This window comes from Suillus paluster (genome assembly GCF_016628075.1).
Source record: "Suillus paluster strain FC165 chromosome Unknown EDB91scaffold_34, whole genome shotgun sequence".
Lineage (NCBI taxonomy): Eukaryota > Fungi > Basidiomycota > Agaricomycetes > Boletales > Suillaceae > Suillus > Suillus paluster.
This window is the reverse complement of record NW_024537594.1, coordinates 192,625-216,215: the sequence shown is the minus strand read 5'-3', so window position 1 is coordinate 216,215 and position 23,591 is coordinate 192,625. Positions and strand designations below refer to the sequence as shown.

General features: G+C 50.8%; 5 protein-coding genes across 5 annotated transcripts; 1 reads left to right on the top strand and 4 right to left on the bottom strand.

The window, feature by feature from the left end:
• Nucleotides 1–84: 84 nt before the first annotated feature.
• Nucleotides 85–4,028, bottom strand: EDB91DRAFT_1054953 (cation transport protein-domain-containing protein; the record flags this gene model as incomplete). The annotated part of the gene is made up of 17 exons (XM_041313878.1): nt 85–390; nt 445–500; nt 548–602; nt 658–684; nt 734–753; nt 805–959; nt 1,084–1,122; nt 1,174–1,335; nt 1,384–1,568; nt 1,704–1,750; nt 1,804–1,895; nt 1,950–2,065; nt 2,119–2,815; nt 3,167–3,541; nt 3,591–3,625; nt 3,679–3,868; nt 3,940–4,028. 17 exons carry the CDS (start codon nt 4,026–4,028, stop codon nt 85–87), a joined length of 2,646 nt encoding a protein of 881 aa, XP_041176149.1.
• A 180-nt stretch (nt 4,029–4,208) lies between these two features.
• On the bottom strand, nt 4,209–6,199 carry EDB91DRAFT_1139558 (armadillo-type protein). Its single transcript, XM_041318933.1, has 5 exons — nt 5,610–6,199; nt 5,484–5,558; nt 4,433–5,428; nt 4,381–4,396; nt 4,209–4,227 (listed from the first exon to the last, which is right to left on the bottom strand). The coding sequence occupies exons 1-3, from the start codon at nt 6,150–6,152 to the stop codon at nt 4,481–4,483; spliced, it is 1,566 nt and encodes a 521-aa protein (XP_041176148.1). The 5' UTR covers nt 6,153–6,199; the 3' UTR covers nt 4,209–4,227; nt 4,381–4,396; nt 4,433–4,480.
• Nucleotides 6,200–6,622: 423 nt separating this feature from the next.
• Nucleotides 6,623–11,971, bottom strand: EDB91DRAFT_1139547 (uncharacterized protein). The gene is made up of 7 exons (XM_041318932.1): nt 11,757–11,971; nt 11,407–11,660; nt 10,697–11,352; nt 9,442–10,646; nt 8,020–9,388; nt 7,883–7,966; nt 6,623–7,827 (listed from the first exon to the last, which is right to left on the bottom strand). The coding sequence occupies exons 2-7, from the start codon at nt 11,657–11,659 to the stop codon at nt 6,901–6,903; spliced, it is 4,494 nt and encodes a 1,497-aa protein (XP_041176147.1). The 5' UTR covers nt 11,660; nt 11,757–11,971; the 3' UTR covers nt 6,623–6,900.
• A 5,004-nt stretch (nt 11,972–16,975) lies between these two features.
• On the top strand, nt 16,976–19,842 carry EDB91DRAFT_1139534 (fido domain-containing protein). The gene is made up of 10 exons (XM_041318931.1): nt 16,976–17,257; nt 17,309–17,414; nt 17,587–17,817; nt 17,937–18,030; nt 18,076–18,278; nt 18,352–18,465; nt 18,521–18,784; nt 18,859–18,939; nt 18,997–19,113; nt 19,305–19,842. Exons 2-10 carry the CDS (start codon nt 17,310–17,312, stop codon nt 19,398–19,400), a joined length of 1,305 nt encoding a protein of 434 aa, XP_041176146.1. The 5' UTR covers nt 16,976–17,257; nt 17,309; the 3' UTR covers nt 19,401–19,842.
• Nucleotides 19,843–20,339: 497 nt separating this feature from the next.
• EDB91DRAFT_1139527 (N-anthranilate isomerase) lies at nt 20,340–22,938 on the bottom strand (the record flags this gene model as incomplete). Its single annotated transcript, XM_041318930.1, has 6 exons — nt 22,572–22,938; nt 22,066–22,516; nt 21,387–22,025; nt 21,217–21,355; nt 20,524–21,182; nt 20,340–20,462 (listed from the first exon to the last, which is right to left on the bottom strand). The coding sequence occupies exons 1-6, from the start codon at nt 22,895–22,897 to the stop codon at nt 20,340–20,342; spliced, it is 2,337 nt and encodes a 778-aa protein (XP_041176145.1). The 5' UTR covers nt 22,898–22,938.
• Nucleotides 22,939–23,591: the final 653 nt, after the last annotated feature.

Sequence of the window (23,591 nt, the reverse complement as noted above, 5' to 3'; positions counted from 1 at the left end):
AGTCCGGGTGTCCTCACCATCCCTACATTACTATACATATACTAGATGCCAGGAAGCACAGGATTCAACTTCTTTCTTCCAGCCTCAACAAGTGCCACTCCGCTTCTCATCTTGTCTCTTGCAATCTTGTCCCTTGTTGCCGGAGGCGGGACCGTCCTCGTTCTGAAGTGGGTCGCACGGGTAGAGAGACTCGCTGTTACGGGAGCTTGATTGCCTTTCGTCATGTGTCACAGGGACAAGTGGCTCGTCCTTCGTCTTTTCAAATTCGGACGGGAGTAGAATTGCCCGGTCGATGGCCACAGGGAGACCACGATGTCGACCGCGAAGCATGACGAGGCAGAAAATGAGCTTTGAAAGAGGTTTTAAGGCACCAGAAAACGAGTAATTTTCCTACCAGAGAAGATAAAAATACTTCGATAGTATCACAGCATCTCGGTCACTCACGGTAGGTATCCCGAGACTGAGACCAACAGTGCCGTATGCTGAGACTAATTCAAAAACTAGCCGAAATTGAGCAAAACAGTGACTCGACATGATGGGAACATACTGATGGTGAATATATTGAACCATCCCTGTATCTCCGTGTTGTCCAAGTTTCCACGCTATCATGAGGCATGTTATTAGAACCGCTGTGACCCCCGTCATCGCGCTGCTTACCTCTATGATACAAACCAACACCAGCGCCTATGTCAGACAAAGTCAGTTTACTCCCCCAGTGACCGCAGAAGCTTACCAGACACAACCACCACATGTCTTGGTAGCTGGGTGAGACAAATCACTAGACAACGAACCAATATCACATACCGAATGACAATTGTCGACGTGCATGCATAGCCAAGTACCGAGACCACACCGTCATCCTTGGACCTGCGGTTGAAAAGGCAATCTCGTCCTCCGAGTAGTTATCGTTCTTGTATATACCCAGGGATTGCTCTTCGTAGACGTTTGTCGAGCGGACACTAGATTAATAAACATCAGAATTGTCTATGACATCCGCACGTCTGCCAAGGTGAACGCACCTTAGGGCAATGGGGTCTCGAAGGGCAGTCATTTTAATGTGCATCACCAAGAATATCAAGGTACTTACATGCGCTAATATACATCATGATAACATACATGACTCTGTTTCCTCAAAGTGAGTACCTGTGCCAGATGACAATTTCTCAACCTAACTTGACCGCGGGAGCTATTCTGGCGAGTGGAACTATACCGAATCCCGCAGTACGAACAGCGATTGCCTGCAATAGTCCAGCGACAAGTCTCGTTCCTAATGGTATGGAATCGATGTCAGGATTTCCAATGTCGAGGACCATAAAGCAGAACCAGTCTGTGAGACTGCATTGCTAAGTTCAGCGTGCGACCATAGAGATGGGAAGTGCGTACTTCATGATGACCAGAATCGTAAACAGAAACCAAGTCTGATACGAAGGGAAAAGATAAACAAAGCATCGACGGGGATGGTCCAAGAGGAAATGGAGCGTTTCATGCAATTGAGAGTTTCTCGGTACCAGTTTCGTGATTATCCAACTTTCTAAGGTGAACGGCGAGTTTGTGAAACAGATAGCATACTTACATGAGAAAACGGAGCCTTCAGGGTTTTTGTGAGTTAAAACTGCCATGTAATCCAGGTTGCAAACTCACAGTATAGGCTAACGCTCATCAAATATTATTATGTTATTAAAAATGAGTTCATTGGCACTCACAAAAGCAGTGTTGCCAGCCAAAATGCAAACCATCATAAAAAAGATCACTTACCCAAGAAAATATCAGCATTATGCAGTGCATATGATACATGATACTCACTCGGATAGGCCGTCTGGAAGGGTATCATGTTCTGGTCAACAAGAGAAGTTCCGGTATTGGCGTATGCTGATACGACTTGGAAGAGTGAAAACCTATACCAGGTTCTGTTAGCTGACGTCTTGTTAGCATTGTAAGACATTGTTCACCAAGGGACCGTGACTTTTCTAAATAGCGCAGGAGGTTCGAAATCACTCGCCCACTTTGGCATTGACATGTAAGGAACGATCACCACGAAAGAAACCAATTGAATGGCTATGTGATACTACGGAGATCATTTGAGCCAATGAGGACAACTTAAAAAACGAGATCACTAACGGACGCGACCAACCATAGCAGTGCGTTGAGGGCCCGGTATTCAACTCCACCCAACTCCTCAAGCTGTTCATTCGTCGATACATGGAACGCAGAATTCCGTCCGACGACTGCGTCAAACGAGATATACGTTACAGGCTTGGTGCCCTCCACGGCACTAATGCTTCCACCACGTATTGGTCTCCTAGGGGTACTCGCAGCACCACTCATAGTCCGTCCCAGCCCACCGCCCGTCAGTGTAGTAGTAACAGGAATTGTCGTGGTTCTCTCCAGTCCGTTTCTGGCATGAGGAAACAGCCAACCAAATAGCATCCCCAGCAGCTCGTGCGGCATCGGGAACCCCCCGAACCCTCGTAGCATCTGCTCCTGCGGTTGATCAACATGATTGAAGGCATGCGGTGGATATAGGCTCGATGTGCGCCTAGATTCGTTAGATCTATGTGTTTGAGTGGTTGGGCGCTGTGCCATTGGCACGTGCGAATATTGAGGCACTGCGGAAGAGCGGCGGAGGCGAGGACGCGACGAGGAGAACCCTGAATGTGAAAAATCTGATAAAATTTCAGCGGAGGGGGAATCTGAGCGACCGGTCCGGCTACCGACAGGAAAGAGGGGGTGATAAGAACGAGAAACAGTGGGTGCAAATTCGACAGTCGCTGTCCGTGGCATTCCAGTCGATGCAGCTGATGTTGTAGCACCCCGACTCGCTTCAGGCAGGTGTGAACCAGTCGTCGGTTCTGACGCACCAGCTATAAAATCACGAGACATTAGATGAATGCTGTCTTTCATAGTAAATATGCTGACAATGGAATTCTCCAGGGCTTCCTGTATCGGAGAGACGGCGTGCACGTCCACTGATGTAGAACAGATGTCAGGGTCACTAAAGCCAAAAGATAGTAGCGTGAATGCCTACGAGGTGCTTCTCTCCAGATCTATAGAACCCGCGTTGACAGTTTCTACATGTAGGTTCTTCACCTCGACATCACCGTCCAATTCAAGCTGCTCCGGAGTATGGGTCCTTTCACCAGCGAACGCTAATTGGTGAGAAGAGGACGTTGGTTCTTCCACAGGCCTAACTGAACTCGTTGCACTTGGTCTCAATGAAAAACGCTTCATGGGCATCGCACCGCTTTCAGTCATCCACCCGCTCGGGTTGGCCAATTTGGGTGGTATATCCATGCCCCTGATCATATCAGGCCTCAATCTCCTTGCACTATTCTTCGGTGTCGTTCGAGCATCGTCACTAGCAGAATCCTCCGGTACCGTACTAAGGCCGGTTTTCCGGCGAAAGAAACGACGGGACCATCCGCCTTGGCTGCGGGTAGACTTCCCTGCAGACGCAGTGGCAAGCTGCTGCTCCACCTTGATTGCAGCTTGTCGGGCAGCCTCTACTTCAATAATGTGATCAAATCTCCTAGCAAAATAGTGCCTGTAAAATGATGAGTATATCATCGACACAAACCATGTAAAATATCGACCTCCTGGTGTACACCATCACCCACGACACTATAACCTTGAGTCAAAGTTAGAGAAGTATCAGATCCTACCTAAAGTTAAGGAACGCACTGGATTTCCAATACACATCTGGATGAACAGCAACACTTGCTGCCAAGCAGTAAGCTGACTCAAGTTCACAGTCGCCAGCCCACACATGGTGATCGCGCTGACCGAGTTGAATAGCGCATCGATGTATGCAACTGGGTATCTGCCATTACTGGCATAAAAGATTCCGGAGAATATCAGGGGAGTCACAGTACTAAACGACAACGAGAGATGTCGTCAGATTCCGTGATATGGCAGATAGCGGCGTTAACTTTGCAGGCTCACAAGAAGATGACATGTATCCGGAAAAAGTTGAGATGCGTCCTGATGGTTTGCCACACGCCGTGTTCTGAAGATGATGACGAGACCTGCATCGGCATTTCCGGTGGAGTCGCGCGTCGCAGGCGAACTTTCTAGGAGGGAGAAAGAGTCTAAGTCCGAGTCAACCGGCAATAGAACGTCACAGTCATGGTCAGGAGGTTCTGCCTCACTGGGGAGTCCGCATGCTCAAACAAGCTCATGGCATGCTGATTAGTAAGCGCTCAGTGGCGAACCGTCAACTGAAATGTATTGAGCTGGTACAAAGCTGGTAAGTATCTGATGCAAGTTGATGTACTGCTACTTAGCTGCAGCCTATGCAGTTGTAAACGATGACAAAAAATAAGAGGACAGAAAAAGTGCCGTGCGGTGTACATATATTAATTGCAGAACACCAAGAACGAATCAGAAAACGAAAAAAGAAGAATATGCAGGATCCGAAATGCCAGAGGTGAAAGAAAAATGTATCGAAAAACGTGGACGCTGCATGCGAGTGCAATGGAGCAGATCAAGCAACGAGGGAGACTAGCTTGTCGCTATCCTCGAGCTTAGAAGCGATCCGTCGAAGCCGCTCTGGCTCCTTCTCGAATCCAGCACCCCTGAGCATCACGGCCATATAGTCAAACGCCTTGGGAGCATCGATAGCAATATCGTCCAAAAACTCAGCCATCGGCATGAATCCCTCCTCAAATACCTCAAACGAGCATTGTCCATTGCTCGTAGCCTGTGCAAATAAATCGCCCACCAACCTCGCATCCGCCTCTTTGCTCTCGAGCGCGGACGCAACCAGCTTGTCCACGAGTCGGAAGCGATGCTCGTGAGGAAGATTGGTAAAGTATACGTCGGCCTCTCCAAGACTGCGAACAGCGAAGAACTCCTTGACGTCTTCATCGATCTTCTTCTTGGCGTCTGCTTCTGACATGGCAGTGGGTGCACTGTCAGCGTCAGGCTCATCCTCCGACGGAGTCGTCGTGTTCTCTTCAGCAGGCTTGGATCGTGGAAGAAGCTGCAGTTTCCTGCGTTGTAAAGCGGGCTCAGGAGCACCAGCATGACCAAGATCAACGCTCGACTTCCGACTCGACGGACGACCGGGCTTAGCAGCAGCCTCAGGCGTGAGTTCAAGGTTCTGGCTGAGCATGTAGAACATATTCGAGCTCGAATTCGTCCGTGATAGCGCCTCCCGCTTGCCGCCCGCAAAGACGCTGCCGAACTGTGAGAGACCACCAAACTTGGAAGGCGCCCGCGGGACCGAGGCGCCTGCGAAGACGCTACTTGGACCCAGGACCATGGGCAAACCCTTGTTAATCTTGCCAAATTGTGGCTGATCACCAAACTTGGAAGGCGCCCGCGGGACCAACGCGCTTGCAACAGTAGCACGCCCGCCACCATAATCACCACGGGACATGTTCATCTGACGGTTGTAAGACACCTTCGCAGTTTCTTTCTCCTTGGCTGTCTGGAACATGAGCGTAAATGAAATAATTTTGCACGACAATGTCAATCCGTCTTACCGTCTCACGAGCGGCAGTGATCGCAGCAACAGCATTGCGGCTGACCCACTTACGGTCACGCAGCTCAATGACGTCCTACCCCACAACGATGAGCAAAAAAATAAAGAAACTCAAATCTTCACACACCAGAAGCATGAACTGCATCCTCGCGCTAACATTGAGGCTCTTCCGCAACTCCTTCATGCGCGTGAAATAAGCATCCATATGCGCACGCGCCTTCGGCGTATCCAGCAACTGTCCAACCGTCTTCAACAACTGGCATAAGCTCTCAAGCTCCTCTTCCTCGAGGTTCTCGACATTGCCTAAGAGCTTCTTCACACACTCGTGCATGATACGCTCCGTGAGCATCTGCAGCTTGAACAGCTCGCCGATAAACTTGATGAGACCGAGACCCTGGCGCTTGGCTTTCTGAGCAGCATAGTACTCTTCCGAATAGAGCTCAGCTTCCTGAGTGTCCTTCTTCTTGGTCGCAGCCTTCCTCAGTTGGTCATCAGAAGCCTTGGCCAAGGCGGCAGCAGCAGTAGCCTCCTTGGCGAACCACCCGCGCTCAAAGTCCTCTTGACACCGGTTAAGAAGATACTTCCGGAAGAGATAGCCACCAGCAATGGGTTTCCTCTCCGTATTCTTGATCCCATCATCCTGCACCTCCGGACTGATCTGCTCCATCATCTTCCGACACAACCGTGCATACACCTCGTTCCAAGCAGCTTCATCAATCGCTTTCTCAAATACAAGTCGGATGACTTGGATGAGCGTCCGCCCGTCTTTCTCGTTCACGCTCTTGTTCGCCCAGTGGATGATTTGATCTGAAAGGGAGTCGAATCTCGCTATCGTAAGCTTGTTGAGCAGCGCCTTGACTTTACGGTCCACCATCTCAGGTGAATCAGGGTGAGGTCGCCATTTGAGAGGAATCCTACTCATGGGGATCCAACGGACCCAACGGTTGGCAGACATATCGAGAGGCTGCGGATTAGCGCCCGACATCGTGATAGGTGCAGTGATTCAAGAGCACAGCCGTCCATGACTAGATCAATACAGCTCCTTATAACTTGGTGGGCGCAGCCGATATACCCAGGTCCCAAAATAATGAGGAAGACGATCGAATTTACAAGACGAGCTTAAACACACATGGCGATTAGTAAGCGACGAACCGTCGTCAACTGAAATGCATTGCTTGTACCTGATGTACTGCTAGCTGTAGCCTATGCCGCCATGTAGTGAACGATAACAAAAAAGAACAGGACAAGCGCAAAAAGTGCCGTGCGATGTACATATATTAGTTGCAGAACACCAAGAACGTGCGCAATACGATCATAAAACGAAAACGAAAAAAGAATATGCAGGGATGCGAGATGCGAGAGTAAGGTAAAAGAACAAATGTATCGAAAAACGGCTAGTGGGAGTGGGATGGTGTGCATTAAGCTACAAGAGAGACTAGCTTGTCGCTATCCTCGAGCTTAGAAGCAATCCGTCGAAGCCGCTCTGGCTCCTTCTCGAATCCAGCACCCCTGAGCATCACGGCCATATAGTCAAACGCCTTGGGAGCATCGATAGCAATATCGTCCAAAAACTCAGCCATCGGCATGAATCCCTCCTCAAATACCTCAAACGAGCATTGTCCATTGCTCGTAGCCTGCGCAAAGAAATCGCCCACCAACCTCGCATCCGCCTCTTTGCTCTCAAGTGCGGACGCAACCAACTTGTCTACGAGTCGGAAGCGATGCTCGTGAGGAAGATTGGTAAAGTATACGTCGGCCTCTTCAAGATTGCGAACAGCGAAGAACTCCTTGACATCTTCATCGATCTTCTTCTTGGCGTCTGCTTCTGACATGGCAATGGGTGCACTGTCAGGTTCGTCCTCTGATGGAGTCGTCGTGTTCTCTTCAGCAGGCTTGGTCCGTGGAAGAAGCTGCAGTTTCCTGCGTTGCAAAGTGGGTTCAGGAGCACCAGCATGACCAAGGTCAACGCTCGGCTTCCGACTTGACGGACGACTGGGCTTGACAGCAGCCTCAGGCGTGAGTTCAGGGTTGTGGCTGAGCATGTGGAACATATTCGAACTCGAATTCGTCCGTGATAGCGTCTCCCGCTTGCTGTCCTTCTTGCCGCCTGCGAAGACACTACTTGGACCCATGACCATGGCTCCCGGAGCGCCCTTGCTGATCTTGCCGAACTGTGAGAGATCACCAGCTTTGGGAGGTGCTCGTGGAATAGAGCCGCCTGCAACTGCCCAACCATCTGGCCCATGCTCTTGGTTGCGGTCGCCGCCGCGTCGAGAACCACCACGAGACATGCTTATTTGGCGGTTGTAAGACTCCTTCTCCGCAAGTGCTTTCTCCTTGGCAGCCTGTAACACCAGCATCAATAAAACGGTTCAATAGGACAACGTCAACCCATCTCACCAACTCGTGAACAGCCGCAATTGTCGTAGGAGCAGCAACAGCATTGCGACTGACCCATTTCCGGTCACGCAACTCAATGACGTCCTACCCCACAATCATGAGCACCACAAACAAAACAAAATAAAATCACCACACACCTGAAGCATGAACTGCATCCTCGAGCTAACATTAAGGCTCTTACCCAACTCCTTCATGCGCGTGAAATAAACATCCATATGCGCACGCGCCTTCGGCGTATCCAGCAACTGTCCAACCGTCTTCAACAACTGACACAAGCTCTCAATCTCCTCTTCCTCGGGGTTCTCGACGTTGCCCAAGAGCTTCTTCACACACTCGTGCATGATACGCTCCGTGAGCATCTGCAGCTTGAACAGCTCGCCGATAAACTTGATGAGACCGAGACCCTGGCGCTTAGCTTTCTGAGCGGCGTAGTACTCCTCCGAATAGAGCTCAGCTTCCTCCGTGTCCTTCTTCTCGTTGGCAGCTTTCCGAGCTTGGTCGTCAGAAGCCTTGGCCAAGGCGGCAGCAGCAGTAGCCTCCTTGGCGAACCACCCGCGCTCAAAGTCCTCTTGACACCGGTTAAGAAGATACTTCCGGAAAAGTTGACCGCCAGCAATAGGTTTCCCCTCCGTATTCTTGATTCCATCATCCTGCACCTCCGGACTGATCTGCTCCATCATCTTCCGACACAATCGCGCATACATCTCGCTCCAAGCAGCTTCGTCAGTCGCTTTCTCAAATACAAGCCGGATGACTTGGATGAGCGTCCGCCCGTCTTTCTCGTTCACGCTCTTGTTCGCCCAATGGATGATCTGGTCTGAAATAGAGTCGAATCTCTCCATCGTAAGTTTGTTGAGCAGCGCCTTGACTTTACGGTCCACCATCTCAGGTGAGTCAGCTTCAGGTACAACCTTGCGCGCCGTACTCGCGGGGACCCAACGGTTGGCAGATAATTCGAGGGGTACGACGGGTTCGAAGCCTGCGCCCAGTATAGGTGCGACGTTGGATGATCCAAAGCCTGAACCGTGTCCTTGCTGGGACATCGTCGATTTGTTAGCATCTCCTCGCTTCTCACCACGTTTACTGCGCACCCGGTTGTTGCCCATGGGATGACCAGGGCCACCCTGGCTGGACGTGCGCACCATCGGGGAGCGGTTGAATTGAAGAGCAGTCGCGCTGCTTGTTGATGCCGAACGGACGTTGGACTGGGCAAAACGCTCCTCGCTCGTAAGCTTGCTTCCTCCCGGGGACTGGAAGTTGCCCATTTGGAAAGGACTTGGCATGGAGGGTTTCTGGAAACCGCCGATGCCTAGACCTACAGAAGCCTGACGGGTGGCTGAGGGGGGCATTGCGCCAGAGGCATTGCGATGACGTCCAGAACCACCACGGGCCATGGCAAAGGAGGACTGATCGACAGGTTCGATGCCAAGGACATCGAGAGCAGGAAGGGTGGGTGGCTTCTCCTTGCAGATGTGCATGAATTGCATGAGGAAATCACGATCGTATCTATATGAAAACATGGATGAGAAACTGCAAGTGAGAGAGGTAAAATCACACACCTGAATCGGCCATCCCTGACGTTCGCATTAAGCTCAACCTTGGGACTCTTGATGCCCTCAGGATATGCCACCTCACTAAGATTCTCGATGACACGTGCGGTGAGGAGTGCAGAGGCGGGAGGCGCGGAAATATCTCTCTTCACTGAAGCAAGGTCGAGGGGACCAGGACGTCTTCGAGGAATCTCACTAGGAGGGGGCATCGCCGAGGTATCTATCCGAAGTGCCTCCTTCAATTTCTTCGCACTATCGCCATTGAGCTGAGGTTCAGCAACTTCTCCAGGCTCAGACACCTCGCCGTCCTCGGGATCTTGAGACTCGCTGACAGGTGACGAAGTCTCAACGATATCATTAGCTTCGTCAGCTTCAAGTTGAGCTTCCTCTGCCGCAAGAGCATCCTGCTGTCTCCGTTCTTCCTCTTCCCGTGCAACACGTGCCTTCTCCTCTTCCTCCTTCCGCTCAGCCTCAAGACGTTCTTCTTCCTCCTTGCGTAGACGCTCCTTCTCCTTCTCTTCCTCCTCAGCTTTCCGTATCCGCTCCTTTTCTTCTTCCTCTTTGCGTATCCGATCCTCCTCAATCTTCCTCTTACGAGCAGCCTCTTCTTCCTCCTTCCGCCTAGCCTCTTCCTCCTCTTCACGTTTCTTCTTCTCTACAGCCTCCTTCTTCGCACGCTCCTCAGCCTCCTTCTTCTCCTGCTCCTTCCGTGCAGCCTCCTCACGCAAGCGCTTCGAATCCTCGCTCTCAATCCGAACCGAAACCGAAGTTTGCCGTCGGCTGCTCACAACAGGAGACGCAGGGGGGATGGGGACTAAGGGCGGTTGGGGACTGTGCTTCTTGAGCGCATCGAGCGTCACTTCCATGCCATCCTGACTTTTGATGGTGACTTTGGCTGATGGACGCCCGAGAGGGACAAAGGCGCTGGCGTTCGTGTTAAGACGGGGTGCGTTGGCGGTAGAGGGTGTGGGTGGTGGAGATGATACAGAGGGAGGCGGTTGAGGAGTATGAGGGGGATGCGGGACAGCGTGTGCCATGGTAGGTGTACCAGGAAGTTGGGGGGCTGCGGGGCGAGGTGACATGGGAAGAGGTGGGCCGGGTTGATGGGGAGGAGGGGCATGAGGGACATGTTGTTGGTGAGGTTGTTGGTGCATATGTTGAGAGGGCATGGCATAATACCCCCAAGGAGGTTGTTGTTGATACGGGTCCATATACTTGAATCACGTTAGAAATTTGAAAAAGAAAACAATAATAGAGCACTCACATAGTATCCGCCCCATTGCATGGGCTGCATAGGAGCTACACCTCCAGGAGGGGCTTGATGTGGGTGGGGAGCCATGCGAGGGCTGGCAGGGATATTAGGGCCACCGGGACCCCCCGGCCCAGGACCGGGTCTGGATTGGGCTTGCATATTTGGCACAGCACGGGGAAATGCAGGCGAACGTGGTGTGCCAGCAGGCTGCTGTGATTGACGCATACCAGGCACGAATGGAGTAAAAGAATGTGCGCCCAGTTGGGAAGGTTGCGGGGGCGGCTGTGACGAAGATGACGACTGGTGATGTGGAGGGAGGTTAGAGTGTCGCGTGGAAGGAGAAGCCATGTCGGAGGGAGGTTGGGAAGACGATGAGGGATTCTGGAAAAGCTTTGCAATATCTGCTTTACTCGGTTTGGGGGTGGATGCGGTTGATGTTGAGGGAGGAGTGGTAGAGTTTGAGGGAGTGGATGATAAAGCGGGTCTTGCAGGCTTCGATGACCCTGCGGTCGATGCGGAAGCAGGAGTTTTTCCATTGACATGGTTTGAAGAGGTAGCTGGTACGGATCCGAAAGACTTTACGACTTCGGTTTTTACGGCGGGAATGGCGGCCGGTGATGAAGATACTGGGGCCGAGGCATCATCTATTGATCCAAAAACAACGGATCCTAAAAACAAGAGTTAGTAATGAAGATTGTAATGAATTGATAATAAAATCAGACCTGGTCGTACTGAACCCAGACTATTTCGAGGGACAGAGACGCCATCTTTTACGGACACGCCCTGGCCTAACGCACTTGGACGTCTCGAATGAGAAGTAGTTATTGGGGAAGCGACATGGTTTGGAGCAGGAGACTGCGATCGCGGCGAGGGAACAGCTGAAGATGAACTGCTCTGCGGCGGGCCCTTTGCCCAAGCTGATTGCGTAGGGAGCGGCGTCGGAGTCTTTCCAGATGCAGAGGAAACTTTGCTCATTCTACAAGAACAAAAAAAAATACGCAATACGCGCACAACAGCAGATAGTTCCAAACGTCAGTAACGAAAGAAAAAAAGAAGAAAAAGATGAACTCACGAATTTTCGATTGAACAGATATTTTAGCAAAAACAATGGATGATTTTGTCGCGCGTGGTGGTCGTCAAGTATGACCTGCCAGCAGGCGGAAACAAAAGATCAGTTTAAGAACTTTGATTCTGTCTATTGAAAAACGAAACCCGTCGCTGTCAGTGGCGATCTGGGTAAGTAGAAGGGAGAGTCTTCCTGTACTAGCCTGAGGCTGTAGGGAAACGACAGAGTACAACTCACCGTGAGACCAAAGCCAAAAAAAACCACCCCCTACAATGGACCCCGGTCACCATATCCTAATATTATATACACCATTATGTACCCCCGCTTATTAAAGTATGTACTCGAGCGGCGATATAATAATAAAAAAGGGCGGTATCTGAGTAGGTTGACGAGGGTTCGCACAGTTGCCTACGCTTAAGCATCCAGTCTACTCTTAGATCCCTCATGGGCTTGGAAACTCGTCATCATCATCATCAGAAGACATTTGTATGTAAATCGAGTGTATAGTATCACCGTCGACTCGTATGTTTCGTTCTTATCGGTTTGCATACGCTTTGTTCCGTTGCAAACGTTCTCCTCGTGTCGAGCTCACAGGCGTCTAATTTCTATTTGTGTTTCCTTCGATTCTTCATAGGACACGTGTTGAACGTTCATCCCAGGCTAATTACTACTTCTGACCAGTTGACGCTCTTGTTTCAGAGCTCGACAATATTAATCTGCATCCTGAAGAGCGAGGCATAACCTTATTTTAAGCCAGTTCCGCGATATCATCAAGCATAGTCGGACTAGAATCGGACTAGGAGACTTTCTGGAGATGAAGTCCATGATGCTAGTAATCAACTGCTACCCCTGTAACATGCAGAACCCGAGCCGAGCTCAAAGAGTATGCCCTTCTCAGCTTTATTGTTCAAGCACAGCACAGGAGCGAACCAGGGTAGCAGCAGTGGATGGAGCTTGCCTTGTACAAACCTCAATTAGATTCAGAGCTACCGCATCGATGGCACGGACTCTGGTACCGAGCCCGATCAACGCCCTCGCACTCGTCAAACACTACATAAAAGCATCAGCAGCTCTCACACTTGAGTTACCCGCAGTAGTACTACTTAACTCCTTCCCTTTTCCTTCCCGTGACGGGCACTAGTGTCACTTCCCTCATTATTACGTGTAATAGTTCGCGCGTTATCTTTCTTTGAATTCTACGCTTACTGACAACCCACCATCAATACAGTCCAATATTAACTTTGCCCTTCGACCATCCAAGGGATAAACTGACAATGGGATTTCTTCCCGGACAATTATCATCTCGTAATACAAGTCAATTCGTCTCTGGGACATCCAGACAGGCATCCAAGTCGGTAGTGGGCCTGTCATGAATGTCTCATCGTCCCCAGATGGACATCATCTAGCACGCGGATTGTCAGGCGGCAACCTTGAGGTACGGCAATGCAAATGACAACATCGTGACATCCATCTCAACTGAAAACGAATGCATCTGGTCCATCGTCCACTCACCGGACGCCACGAGATTAGCCACAAGCAGGAAGAATGGGTCTGTGGTCATCTGGAACCGCTCCACGGGAAAAAAAACTGCTGGAGCGCGGATGGAATGCACTTGGTATCTGCATGCTATGACCGGGGTATATGCATATGGGACTCCAACTCTGGCTCCCTGATCTCTGTCATCCTCGGGCACACTAATGCCGTCAAGGGCGTTGCCGCCTTATGTGTGAACGTGTTTTATGCAGATTCTCACTGACAACGGGATACCGCACGATGCACCCATATAATGAGACTAGGCTGAATCGTCATCGGCACTCGGCCACAGTGACTCTGCCCTCGGAGAGGACACGGTACTACATGTCGTTCCTTTCGCGTTTGTAGTGCTGACTCAAGCCTCGATAGCAGCCAACCAGCATCCCAATATTGGGCGACATCGACGAGTGTAGTGTTGGCAAGGCATGGAAACCACGAAGCGGCGATGCAGACATGATTCGCTTTCCACAGGCGTATATGTACAACTCAGCAGGCAATTGCAACGGGCACCCTCAATGAAAATATTATGACAAAGCGATCGACATGTTCGCAAACACAATGACTCTTGGTCCATTTAATCCCCAATTTCAAGGGCTCGAGGCCGTTTCTTCGGTAGCTAAACTAGTGCCCGTGCGTGCTGTCTGCTAATACTGTTCTGGGTGCAACGTTTTCGGATGAAAGTGCGACTCTTTGTGGCGACTAATGCATCAAAAAAACGCCAAGTGCTACGTGTCACAGGTCAACTGACTCTACGACATAACGTGCAAGTTTGGCCACGACACAAATACTGACACAATTCGTCGACTGGTTGAGGTAAGTCTCCTATCGCACTATGTCCTCAAGGGATGCATCTCAAGCGAATTTCAACACCAGTCTAGTGCGTTGCGGCGTCAGTGATCGAGGCAGATGCGGTTTTTATGCACCGAAAAATGATAAGGCGATTGCTTGATACTCAGTAGCGATAGCTCTGGATCCATTACAGGACGACTGTTTCCTTAAACGCAGCAAGGCCAGAGCTACAAGAGCCTTATGGGACAGCATTCTAGAGGATGCGCAGCAGGTACGCTTTGTTTGGTTTCTCTCGTGAAAGTGGCCTGGATCACATTGACGATATGGAACCCACTGTCAGGCGATCTTAATCCTTGGTCCCTCGTCACCATGGATTTTGAAATGAAGCATGCCCCACTTCACGCCTTGCAAGATTATGATAACGCAATCATGGCATTTAAGACCACCCTTTCGAAGCTAGACCATGCTGGTGACCCAGAACCGCACGGTAGGCGTTTACGTGTTCGCTAGTTAGTTTTGCTGCTCTGATGTGACGTTGTTTGACAGAGTTGCGTTTGAAATACGTCAGTCTATCTGAGACAAGGGAAAGCTGTCATCGCTGAGCCCGCCTATGCGCCACTTGACTTTTCAACACGAACACTGGACTGTTATTATGTGATCGCGAAGCGCAGATAAGGACATTCGAAGCCAGCACAGACTACAAGGAACGTGTCTCATCGATAACGACTCTTGCGGCGTCCCGACTCCGTCGCATTCGAGCAGGGGTTAACAAGTTCTTCCAATACGTGATGTTGTCGCACAGATGGGAAGGGAAAGAGCCGTTGTTGTCCGATATCCAGGACAAGAATGTTTATACGTTAGACCCGGTTCACACCATCATGAAATTACAGAAATTACAGAGATTCTGCGAAATTGCTCGCCAACGAGGATATCGATGGGCATGGAGCGATACTGGTTGCCAATCGACAAGGTCCATAACGTCGAGCTTCAAACGTATCTCCATGTTCCTGTGGTATCGTAATGCAGCTCACTATCACGTACCCGTCGGATGTTTCCGGTTCGTCAATGTCTGGTGGGCTGGTGGAGAAGCGCGTGGAGGGTGGATTTTACAAGAGTTCCTCGCCTCTTTTGTGGTTCTCTTTTTCAGGAAGGACTGGATCTTGTATGGTGACAATCGGTCATACAACCATGCGCTTGCAAGCTTCCAGCCTGGATCGGATGATGCCCGACTCAAGCTGCAATGAGCATACACTCGCGTCCCGACAGAGGAAGAGGATATCATATATTCGCTGTTAGGCATCTTCGATGTACAGCTCCCGGTCGGCGGATTATAGCGCAGTCGGGCGATATCGATTGGATCGGGGAAGCATCGGAATTCAATAGTTGGCTCCCTGAAGATATCTCATCATTCAAAACCCTATCATTTGCACCACCGACCCTGACTGGAGAAGAACTCAACGATATCATTTCTGCCCTGTGCGGTGTCATATTCCCCGATCTCGTGATTCAATTGTATGACCGGCTGGATGACCTCGCTGGGCCCTCGATTCGCCAACCATAAGCTGACTTTTCTTTGCATCGTACATCCTGTGGTAGCAGTGGTGCAGAGGCGCGATCAGGAAGGCGACGAACTCACCTTTGCATATGATATCAAAGCGGTCGGGTTCAAGGATCTCTCCATCGCGACGGCAGATAACCTAACCGAGACATCATCGACTAGGTCGGCTCGCCCAAACTATCTGCTTGTGCACCCCTGGAGCCGGGATCTACTCGATCCTCTCGCAGAGGATAGCGAGTCAGAGCCTGAGTATGACTCGGTAACAGAAACTCTTGGTGGAGATCCTATGGGCTGTTATGCAGAGACTGGTCGGTCACAGACGCGCATTAGGGCTTCTTGTCTGGCTGGGACAGCCATTCTCTGCGACTGCGGGGTGCAGAATATAAGAGGATCACATTTTTTCGTTAAATTATCGCGAAAGTCGATGATATCTCGAACTCGATTGATGCTAGAACATTGGATATACTTTAGATTACATGGAGGAATGTGGATATATGGGAGATATGGACGGGTACTGTCAATGATACAACTCACGCACCATAAAACAAACGTGGAGAATCTGAAAACAGCATTCTGCAAAGGGAATTCCGCGCAGTCCTCGTGTGCAAGGATTCCAAAGCAGCTAGTGGTGTGGAGCTCGATTAAAACTCTTGGGCTTTGGAGAAGGAAAGTCATCGTTGGAGTCGCGGCGGGGAATTGGGCTTTCTAACATATCTTAGAGGCCATGTCAGATATTTTGTGTCTTGTATCATTGAAGGGCGTCGCATAATAGCCCAGTGCGGCTGTAACTCGAATCAGCTCTCCAGTCATGGGACAAGCTACTTAGAGCCGTGTCCTTCCAAGTTGACCTGCGCTGAGACGCAGCAGTGCTGGGCAGATTCGAACATGGCCTGAAAAAGCTACTAGTCTCCACCACGTAAGTAGAAGTTGTTACGGTCGCCCCGCTTATGTACTCATCCTGTTCTGCAACTGCATCTGATGATCTCGAACCATAGCTAGCATCAAAGCGTTTTTCTCTCTCTTCCATAGCACGCTCTAGGATGAAGCATAGTGAAGCGGATCACTTGATTCGAAAACGAGCATCTGATCCTCGTGTCCAGCATGTGCTGATCGATCATTGGGTGTTACTGCGTTTCAGCAATGTGGAATTTCAGATACCCTCTTCTTATGAGTTCCGAGTCTGCGCAGTTTCCTTGACGCTCGCTTGATAGACTCGGATAATGAGATCCTAGTGCGGTTAGACGCGACAAGTCTGAAGCGTTGACAATGCAAACTTGCCATGAGGCTGGATCTTCACAGTTGGCTTTAACCATAGCAGCCTATGCATGTTCTTTGCCTCTTTTTAGTGTGATTTCATGATTGCCGGATCCCTTCTTAACCACGGGTGGCCCTGGGCTAGACCGACCCAGTTCTTGCAGACAGACCCTAGAACCCCATGACCTCCCTTATCGAGCACGTCCCCAGTTTCACACAAAGTTATCGCCCAGTCACGGACCATCACTCCAAAACAAGCCATTGCTCGACCCGAGGTAATATTAATTGATTGACCCCCGGAATCCGGAATATTATTGTCCCACTGCCAGTTTACTTAGTGGCAAGTGCTGCCGCATCTCCGTACACGCACTCTGTGAGTGTATTTTGTCTCTGAATATTGGTGGTAATCACTGATGCCTCCCAGCATGGACGTAGATCCCGATTCTGACTTCCGTGTTCGATTCCATGCACCTCAGCTAGCACCGATGCACATTCCGGGCTGGGATTATAGCAATATCCCAGAGCTTGTCGTGAGTCTAATCGCCATCACCACCATCGATAACCCTGACTTATGTATTCTTCCTCTATTTCAATGGACCTAAATCGCCCCGTATATGACCCTTGACTTCCAACTGAAACGAATCTACATATCAATCCGCCCTTACGATTTGATTCATCCTGAATGCTGTTGCGCAACTCAAGAACTTGCCCGACTGTGTGCCTGACGAAGATGTACGCCCTCTGACAGAACTCCATCATAACATTCAGTCTGCGACCAACCTCGTCGAAATCGAGCGCCATCTACGCGCGTTAGCCCTCATTTGGGAAGATTACTACCTTCCCAAGTATCCTGTTCCCTTCTTTCAAGTGCGCGTTGCCGATGTACGCGCGACCGGCGGGTCCCTCAGTACCGCTCTCCCACTGTACGACGAGGCGCGTGGTTCGGTGGTCTCTGTGGGCTGGGGCTAAAATTTTCTTTTCCTTTGGCCTTCCTTCCTTTTCATTTCCCCCAATCATGTTTCTTGTCCTTTCGTCCCTCCCTTTCAATGCAGGTTCTGCATGGTATCAATGGCGAGAACGGCGCATCATTTGCTCAGTTCGTATCAACAGTACGGATGCTAGCGCAAGGTGATGCGGAGCAGCAAGGTGCGATCTGATTAGTGCTTCACAACCCACCTATATTTTTCATAGCTCGCAGCACGGGTTCCCTCACTTTCTTCCAACGCTGGAAGCCCGCGCGTGAGCATGCCAATCCCTTCAACTGGCCCATGCTCCCGCCAGCGTCAGCAGACATCCTGGCTACATGGCGCACGAGTCCATACCAACGACAGTACCTCAACTTCATCTGGATCAAGGCACAATTCCTGGAGGGCACCTTCCACTTGGTTGGGGAGGTGAGTCACTCGATCGTGGAGCATCAACGCTGAAATGGTAGTCTGCGTAGCACTAATGCTCTTGTCAACCTAGTCTGTAGATGCGCTCACTCATTGGGGATTTGCACCCCACCTAGTGCGATGCGATACCAGAAGCGATCTCAAAGACCCCGATTCCATTGTTCAAGCGTTAATTGACCTCGAAGACGTAAGTCTTTCCCCGTCACCTCCCTTTTCACTCATCCTACTCAACCTGCCTCCAGGCCTTTTCTGCCATCATCCCATGCCACGAGCGCCCTGAGCTCCTGACCCCTGGGCTGATACAAGCTGTGCACGCCAAGCTGATGCGCACATCAAAAGTGAAGATCAATGACCCAATGGTTGGAGGCATGCATTATATCAACGCGGGTTTCAGTCGCCAAACGACTCAGAAGTCAGTGGTGAGACGTAGCCAGCAGTATAATCTCGCATTTTGCCCTGCGGAACGCGTGGACCAGCAGCTGGAGTATATCTGTCGGATGGGGAAGGTGAGTGGGCGTTGATTTTCGCTGGGCTTTGTGCAGCGCTTTGCGTCGACTGAGGTGCTGATGATGAGATACAGCAATACATTGCTCGCTGGAGGAACCCGTTTGCGACGGCTGCTTGGCTCCACGTCACTTTCGTGCGGTGTCATCCATTCGATGTGCGTCTTTCGTCTTTCTTCCTGATTGGTCATGATCTGACTTGAGTCATTATACAGGATGGAAATGGCCGCATGTCACTCCTTATCTCGTCTATCCCGCTTATGCGCCACGGATTCCCACCGCTCTGCATCACTCCGTCGCTGAGGAGTGTGTATTATGATGCGTTGAATATTGTGAGCATTTTCTACATATTGATGCTTGTTCTATTTCTGTTGAGCCGTATTGTTGTTCTGGTGTTTTACAAAATAATTATAATTATCTGCTGATAGTTCTGATTTTTGTTGTTTTATCATCCCGCATTCTACACTCTTTCCCTCTTCCCACCTGTATCCATACCAACGAATGCTGACCCCACCTCCTATAGGCCTGGGAGGGCGACTTCCAGCCCCTAATCAACTGCTTTGTAGACTCAATGAACTCGAGTCTCGAAGACGTGCAACGAATCATGGGCGTCGCTTAATCTCCGCATATCTGCGACTTGGGTTGAAGAAGACCAAGTCGACTCGGCGAATTGGTTATGTTCTGGATGTCGTATCATCATCGTCTCGCCTCGTTTTTAAAAATGAAAACGAAAACGTTAATTGGTGTCTTTGTATGCATTTCTTTAACGTGTGGATTAGGAGCCTGGTTGTTGTAGTATAATAATCCCGTTGTTCTTACTATCATGCTCATGTTGTACCCTTCCCCCTTCCTGCTGCTAGCTCCATCACACGTTACCTCGAGCTCTCCTCATCCCTTCCATGCCCTCAGTTCTGTTTTGATTGCTCCCCGATAGTTCCAGATACCTGCGCCTTGCCATGGATGTATGATATATGTAGCAGTCTATTTCTGAATTTCTAGATGTATTTTCTAGACTGTCAGAGGTCGACGGAAGAATCAACTCGCATACTCGATCAACCAGGTCCACCAGCTGCAATCTGATGGATTGAATATTGAGGGCTGCCAATCTGACCATCGCGAGCATTTCATAAGTCTGATCATAAGGCATGAATTACTTGAAGGAGCAGAACAGCTGAGTTCAGCTGGCCCGCCAGAAGCCTCGAGGCCTCAAGCTTCAAACTCAAGACCCGCCGCAATGCGGTCCGACTACTTGGACACTGGTACCACGTAGCAGTCAGTAGAAGGAACGGCTGACTTCATTCAGTCTCTGGTATTCCATTCTACCCCATAAATTAATACATTGTCACACAGCACTAAAGTACACCAAGATCTATGTCATAACTCAAGCAAGATATGGGTATGTACGTCAAAACTCAGAACGCCATGCAGTTAGCACTCCCCCACCCTCACCGGCGGAAACACCTTAATCCATCCCCTTAGCAGCCTTCACAAACGCACGCACCTTCTCTCATCCTTCCTCCCTCCCACCCTTTCAAGCTCACGATCAACCCCATCACGCTCAACGCCCCCGCTCACATCCACCATCCACGGCCGCACACGCTTCAACCGCTTCGCGCACGTTCAAAGGATTGAGCCCACCAGCAAGAATGAGGGGCAGAGGGAACGCGCTCGCGGGTTCTTCCTCGACGTTTTGTTCCCCAGTAGAATTCACGGCGCCGCTTCGGGGATGTGTCAACACTCACGTCCGGAGAAATGACAGGCACCTCGCCCTTCCTCACAAAACGCGCTGCGAGTGCCCAGTCGAGCGTTTTGCCTGTACCACCGCTGGGAGACGAGGACTGAGCGGAGGATGTGGTGTCGAGCAGGATAAAGTGGTGGTATCCGGGTGTCGAGAGGGTCTGGAGGGGGTCTGGAGATGGAAGAGGGGCGGTGTAAGTTTCCACAACCTCGTTTCCCTCGCTTGTGTTCTCAGGTTTCTCTTCAGGGACAGATGCTGGTGCGGAAGGGGGAGGCACCCCGCCCACCCTTATGACCGGGACCCCGATGCTCCTGGCCCACTCGATGGGCTCTAAGCCGTGTAGCTGGACAATGTCAAGGCCGACATCGCGCACGACTCGCTGAATGTAGCGCAAGGGCTGATTCTGGAATACCCCAACGAGGAGGGGTCGCGTCTTGCGCATGGGTGATGGGATGTAAGAGGCACGGACGTGCGATGTGAACCACGGAAGGGGTAGGTTCGAAGTTTCATCTTCACCCTCATCGGAATCGGAATCAGGAAGTGGGTAGGCGTTGCGCACTGCCAAAGAGATCTCTCGCGCAAGGTGCACGCTCACGGAGCGCTTTGAGGTGGGGACAAAGACAAGGCCAAGGAAGTCTGCGCCGGCGTTTGCTGTGCTCAGGGCTTCAGAAGGGGTGAGAATGCCGCAAATTTTTACGAGGGCGGTAGGAGGGATTGATATGGGGGATCGAGGGTGAAGAGGGGGATTTTGGAACGGGCTCATCCCAATCCAATAGTTGTCTTATAAACTTGCCCTTGTCCTTCGCGCGCATCAGTGACTCTCCAACTAGAATAGCCTTCACAGCCCTGCTCCCTATATGCTCGGACGTCGGCGGGGCCCTTGATCCCACTCAACGCGCACAAGATGACCTCTCCAGTTTTTCCTTTTTGCTCCAGAACCTCTGCGACGCCCGAGGTCGTGCTCATGTCGACGGTGAATGAGTGCAAGTTGCGGTTGTTCACCCCAATGACCTTGGCACCGACGTCGAGCGCGATATGAAGTTCGGAAGGGGAGTTCACTTCCACCAAAGGTTCCATGCCGAGGGTCATGCTATACTCGAGCAGTTCCCGTGTCCTGGCCTTACCCAGCATAGCCACGATGAGGAGGACACTATCTGCACCAGCCAGACGGGCCTCCACAATCTGATACTCGCTGAGTACAAAATCCTTCCTGAGCACGGCAGGCCTAGAACTTAGGCCGTCAATGGCCAATCGAACGGCACGCATATCCTCGAGGTGGCCGTGAAAGTATGTTGGTTCTGTGAGCACGCTGATGGCACTTGCACCAGCAAGAGCGTAGGATAGTGCTGTGTGCGGGGCAGATGTGTGCGGAGCAATTGCTCCGGCGCTCGGGGACGCGCGCTTTATTTCAGCGAGCAGTGCCATGCCGTTGCGCGCGTGAAGCAGCCGCTGGGAGAGGGATATCGGCGGAGGTGCGAGGTGCAGGGAGAGGTGTGCGTTAGAGGGCTGTGAGGGTGAGCCCCGGGGTGTTGGATAGGGCTTCGACCTCGGAGGTGCGTTTTTTTGCGATTTTTGTGAGGATGGAGGGGGCGGAGGACTTGGCGTCGTCTGTAGTGATAGATTTGGACTTGTCTGTAAGAGCGTCGTATGGGAAGGGGGGCATCTCTGGATCGTTCACTTTTGCGTGGGGGTTCTCTTCCCAAGTGCCTCCTTTTAGTTCCAAGAAATTCCTCAGGAGACCTTCACCCTCCTGTGATAAGATGGATTCTGGGTGGTACTGCACGGCTTCGACGACGTAGGTGCGGTGGCGGACGCCCATTATGACACCAGTGTCGGAGGTGGCACTGGTGACCATGAGACAAGAAGGCAGGGAGAGGAGAGAGGCCGAGAGGGAATGGTAACGGGTGCTCAGGATGGACTGGGGCAAGGAGATAAAAATGGAGCGTGCGTCATGGGTGATGGGGGACAGCTTTCCATGCTTTATTTCCCCGGCATAACTGAAGGGTAGGGTGTTATTTTTGTAGAAAAGAAACATGATGAGATTGGACTGACCCGATCTCACCACCGTATACATCGACGATGCACTCCAAACCCATGCAAACACCTAACACTGGGACTTTGCCTGCAAAATACTTGATCGCGTCTCTAGACACGCCAGAGTCGGTCTTGGGGTGACCAGGACCTGGGCTGACTATGAGGCGGTTAATGCGAAGAAGAGGGAGCTGGTCAGGAGTGAGCGCATTGTTACGAATGACAGTGACCTGTGTTCCGAGAAGTGAGAGTACTTGGTATAGATTCCACGTGAATGAATCGAAATTATCGATCATAAGCGTGTCTATATCACCAGAGAGCGTCGCTGGAAGTGGCGCTGGCGTCATCCTGGCTTTGCAAGACGTGTACTTACTAGTGAAACAGATATCTGGCACAGCCCAAGTCATTCGAAGATTCATCTAAATCAGATAACTATTGATCAATATCTGCCGATTACAAACCCCGCTCGGCAACAACAATAATAATTTATAAACTTTATTACATTTGTACTTGTTATGACCTGCTTGTACCACTCAATCCATCACCGCCCCTTTTGTGACTTGCCAGTGCAAAACGAGCGCAGGCTATGTACATTAGACACACGACAAATGTCTCCGAGCTCCTCCACCGATCATTATGATCAAACGACCACATGTGCCAGAGGCAGGAATTGCCTAATTGACACCCATCACATAGACTGGGAGGCTCTGGCCGTTCATGTACCCAGCCCGCACAAGGCAGAGCATAAGTGTCATCCGAGTCTATGACCATTGATACACCCTGCGCTGTGTACAAGTATGGCCAGCAATGCATAAAATTCGAACAGAGTGTTCCTCACGACTTCGCTCATCGTTAACGCCACATAACAGGCTGCCAAGGGCCAAAGCATTAGGTCGCTCCCCAGTGGGAACCAGTGGATCCTGGTGAGCTCGATCAATGCTCTTGCCTTGAAGGGCATCGCGCCAGGTTTGCAAGGCAGAATAAAAACTGGAGTCGACGATCAGAAACATCGGCGATGCTTAAATTTATACTCCTCTATGG

What these genes read in the sequence shown, in the direction of transcription:
- EDB91DRAFT_1139558 (XM_041318933.1), bottom strand. Translation starts at nt 6,152, where the DNA reads ATGATGGAGCAGATCAGTCCGGAGGTGCAGGATGATGGGATCAAGAAT. An exon ending in GGATGCAGTTCATGCTTCTG is followed by an intron (nt 5,559 to 5,609) that starts GTGTGTGAAGAT and finishes GTTGTGGGGTAG; the next exon opens with GACGTCATTGAGCTGCGTGA. An exon ending in TCACTGCCGCTCGTGAGACG is followed by an intron (nt 5,429 to 5,483) that starts GTAAGACGGATT and finishes CTCATGTTCCAG; the next exon opens with ACAGCCAAGGAGAAAGAAAC.
- EDB91DRAFT_1139547 (XM_041318932.1), bottom strand. Translation starts at nt 11,659, where the DNA reads ATGAGCAAAGTTTCCTCTGCATCTGGAAAGACTCCGACGCCGCTCCCT. An exon ending in GTCAGGGATGGCCGATTCAG is followed by an intron (nt 9,389 to 9,441) that starts GTGTGTGATTTT and finishes GTTTTCATATAG; the next exon opens with ATACGATCGTGATTTCCTCA. An exon ending in GGATGCAGTTCATGCTTCAG is followed by an intron (nt 7,967 to 8,019) that starts GTGTGTGGTGAT and finishes ATTGTGGGGTAG; the next exon opens with GACGTCATTGAGTTGCGTGA.
- EDB91DRAFT_1139534 (XM_041318931.1), top strand. Translation starts at nt 17,310, where the DNA reads ATGGACGTAGATCCCGATTCTGACTTCCGTGTTCGATTCCATGCACCT. An exon ending in CTCTCCCACTGTACGACGAG is followed by an intron (nt 17,818 to 17,936) that starts GCGCGTGGTTCG and finishes CTTTCAATGCAG; the next exon opens with GTTCTGCATGGTATCAATGG. An exon ending in CGTTAATTGACCTCGAAGAC is followed by an intron (nt 18,466 to 18,520) that starts GTAAGTCTTTCC and finishes ACCTGCCTCCAG; the next exon opens with GCCTTTTCTGCCATCATCCC.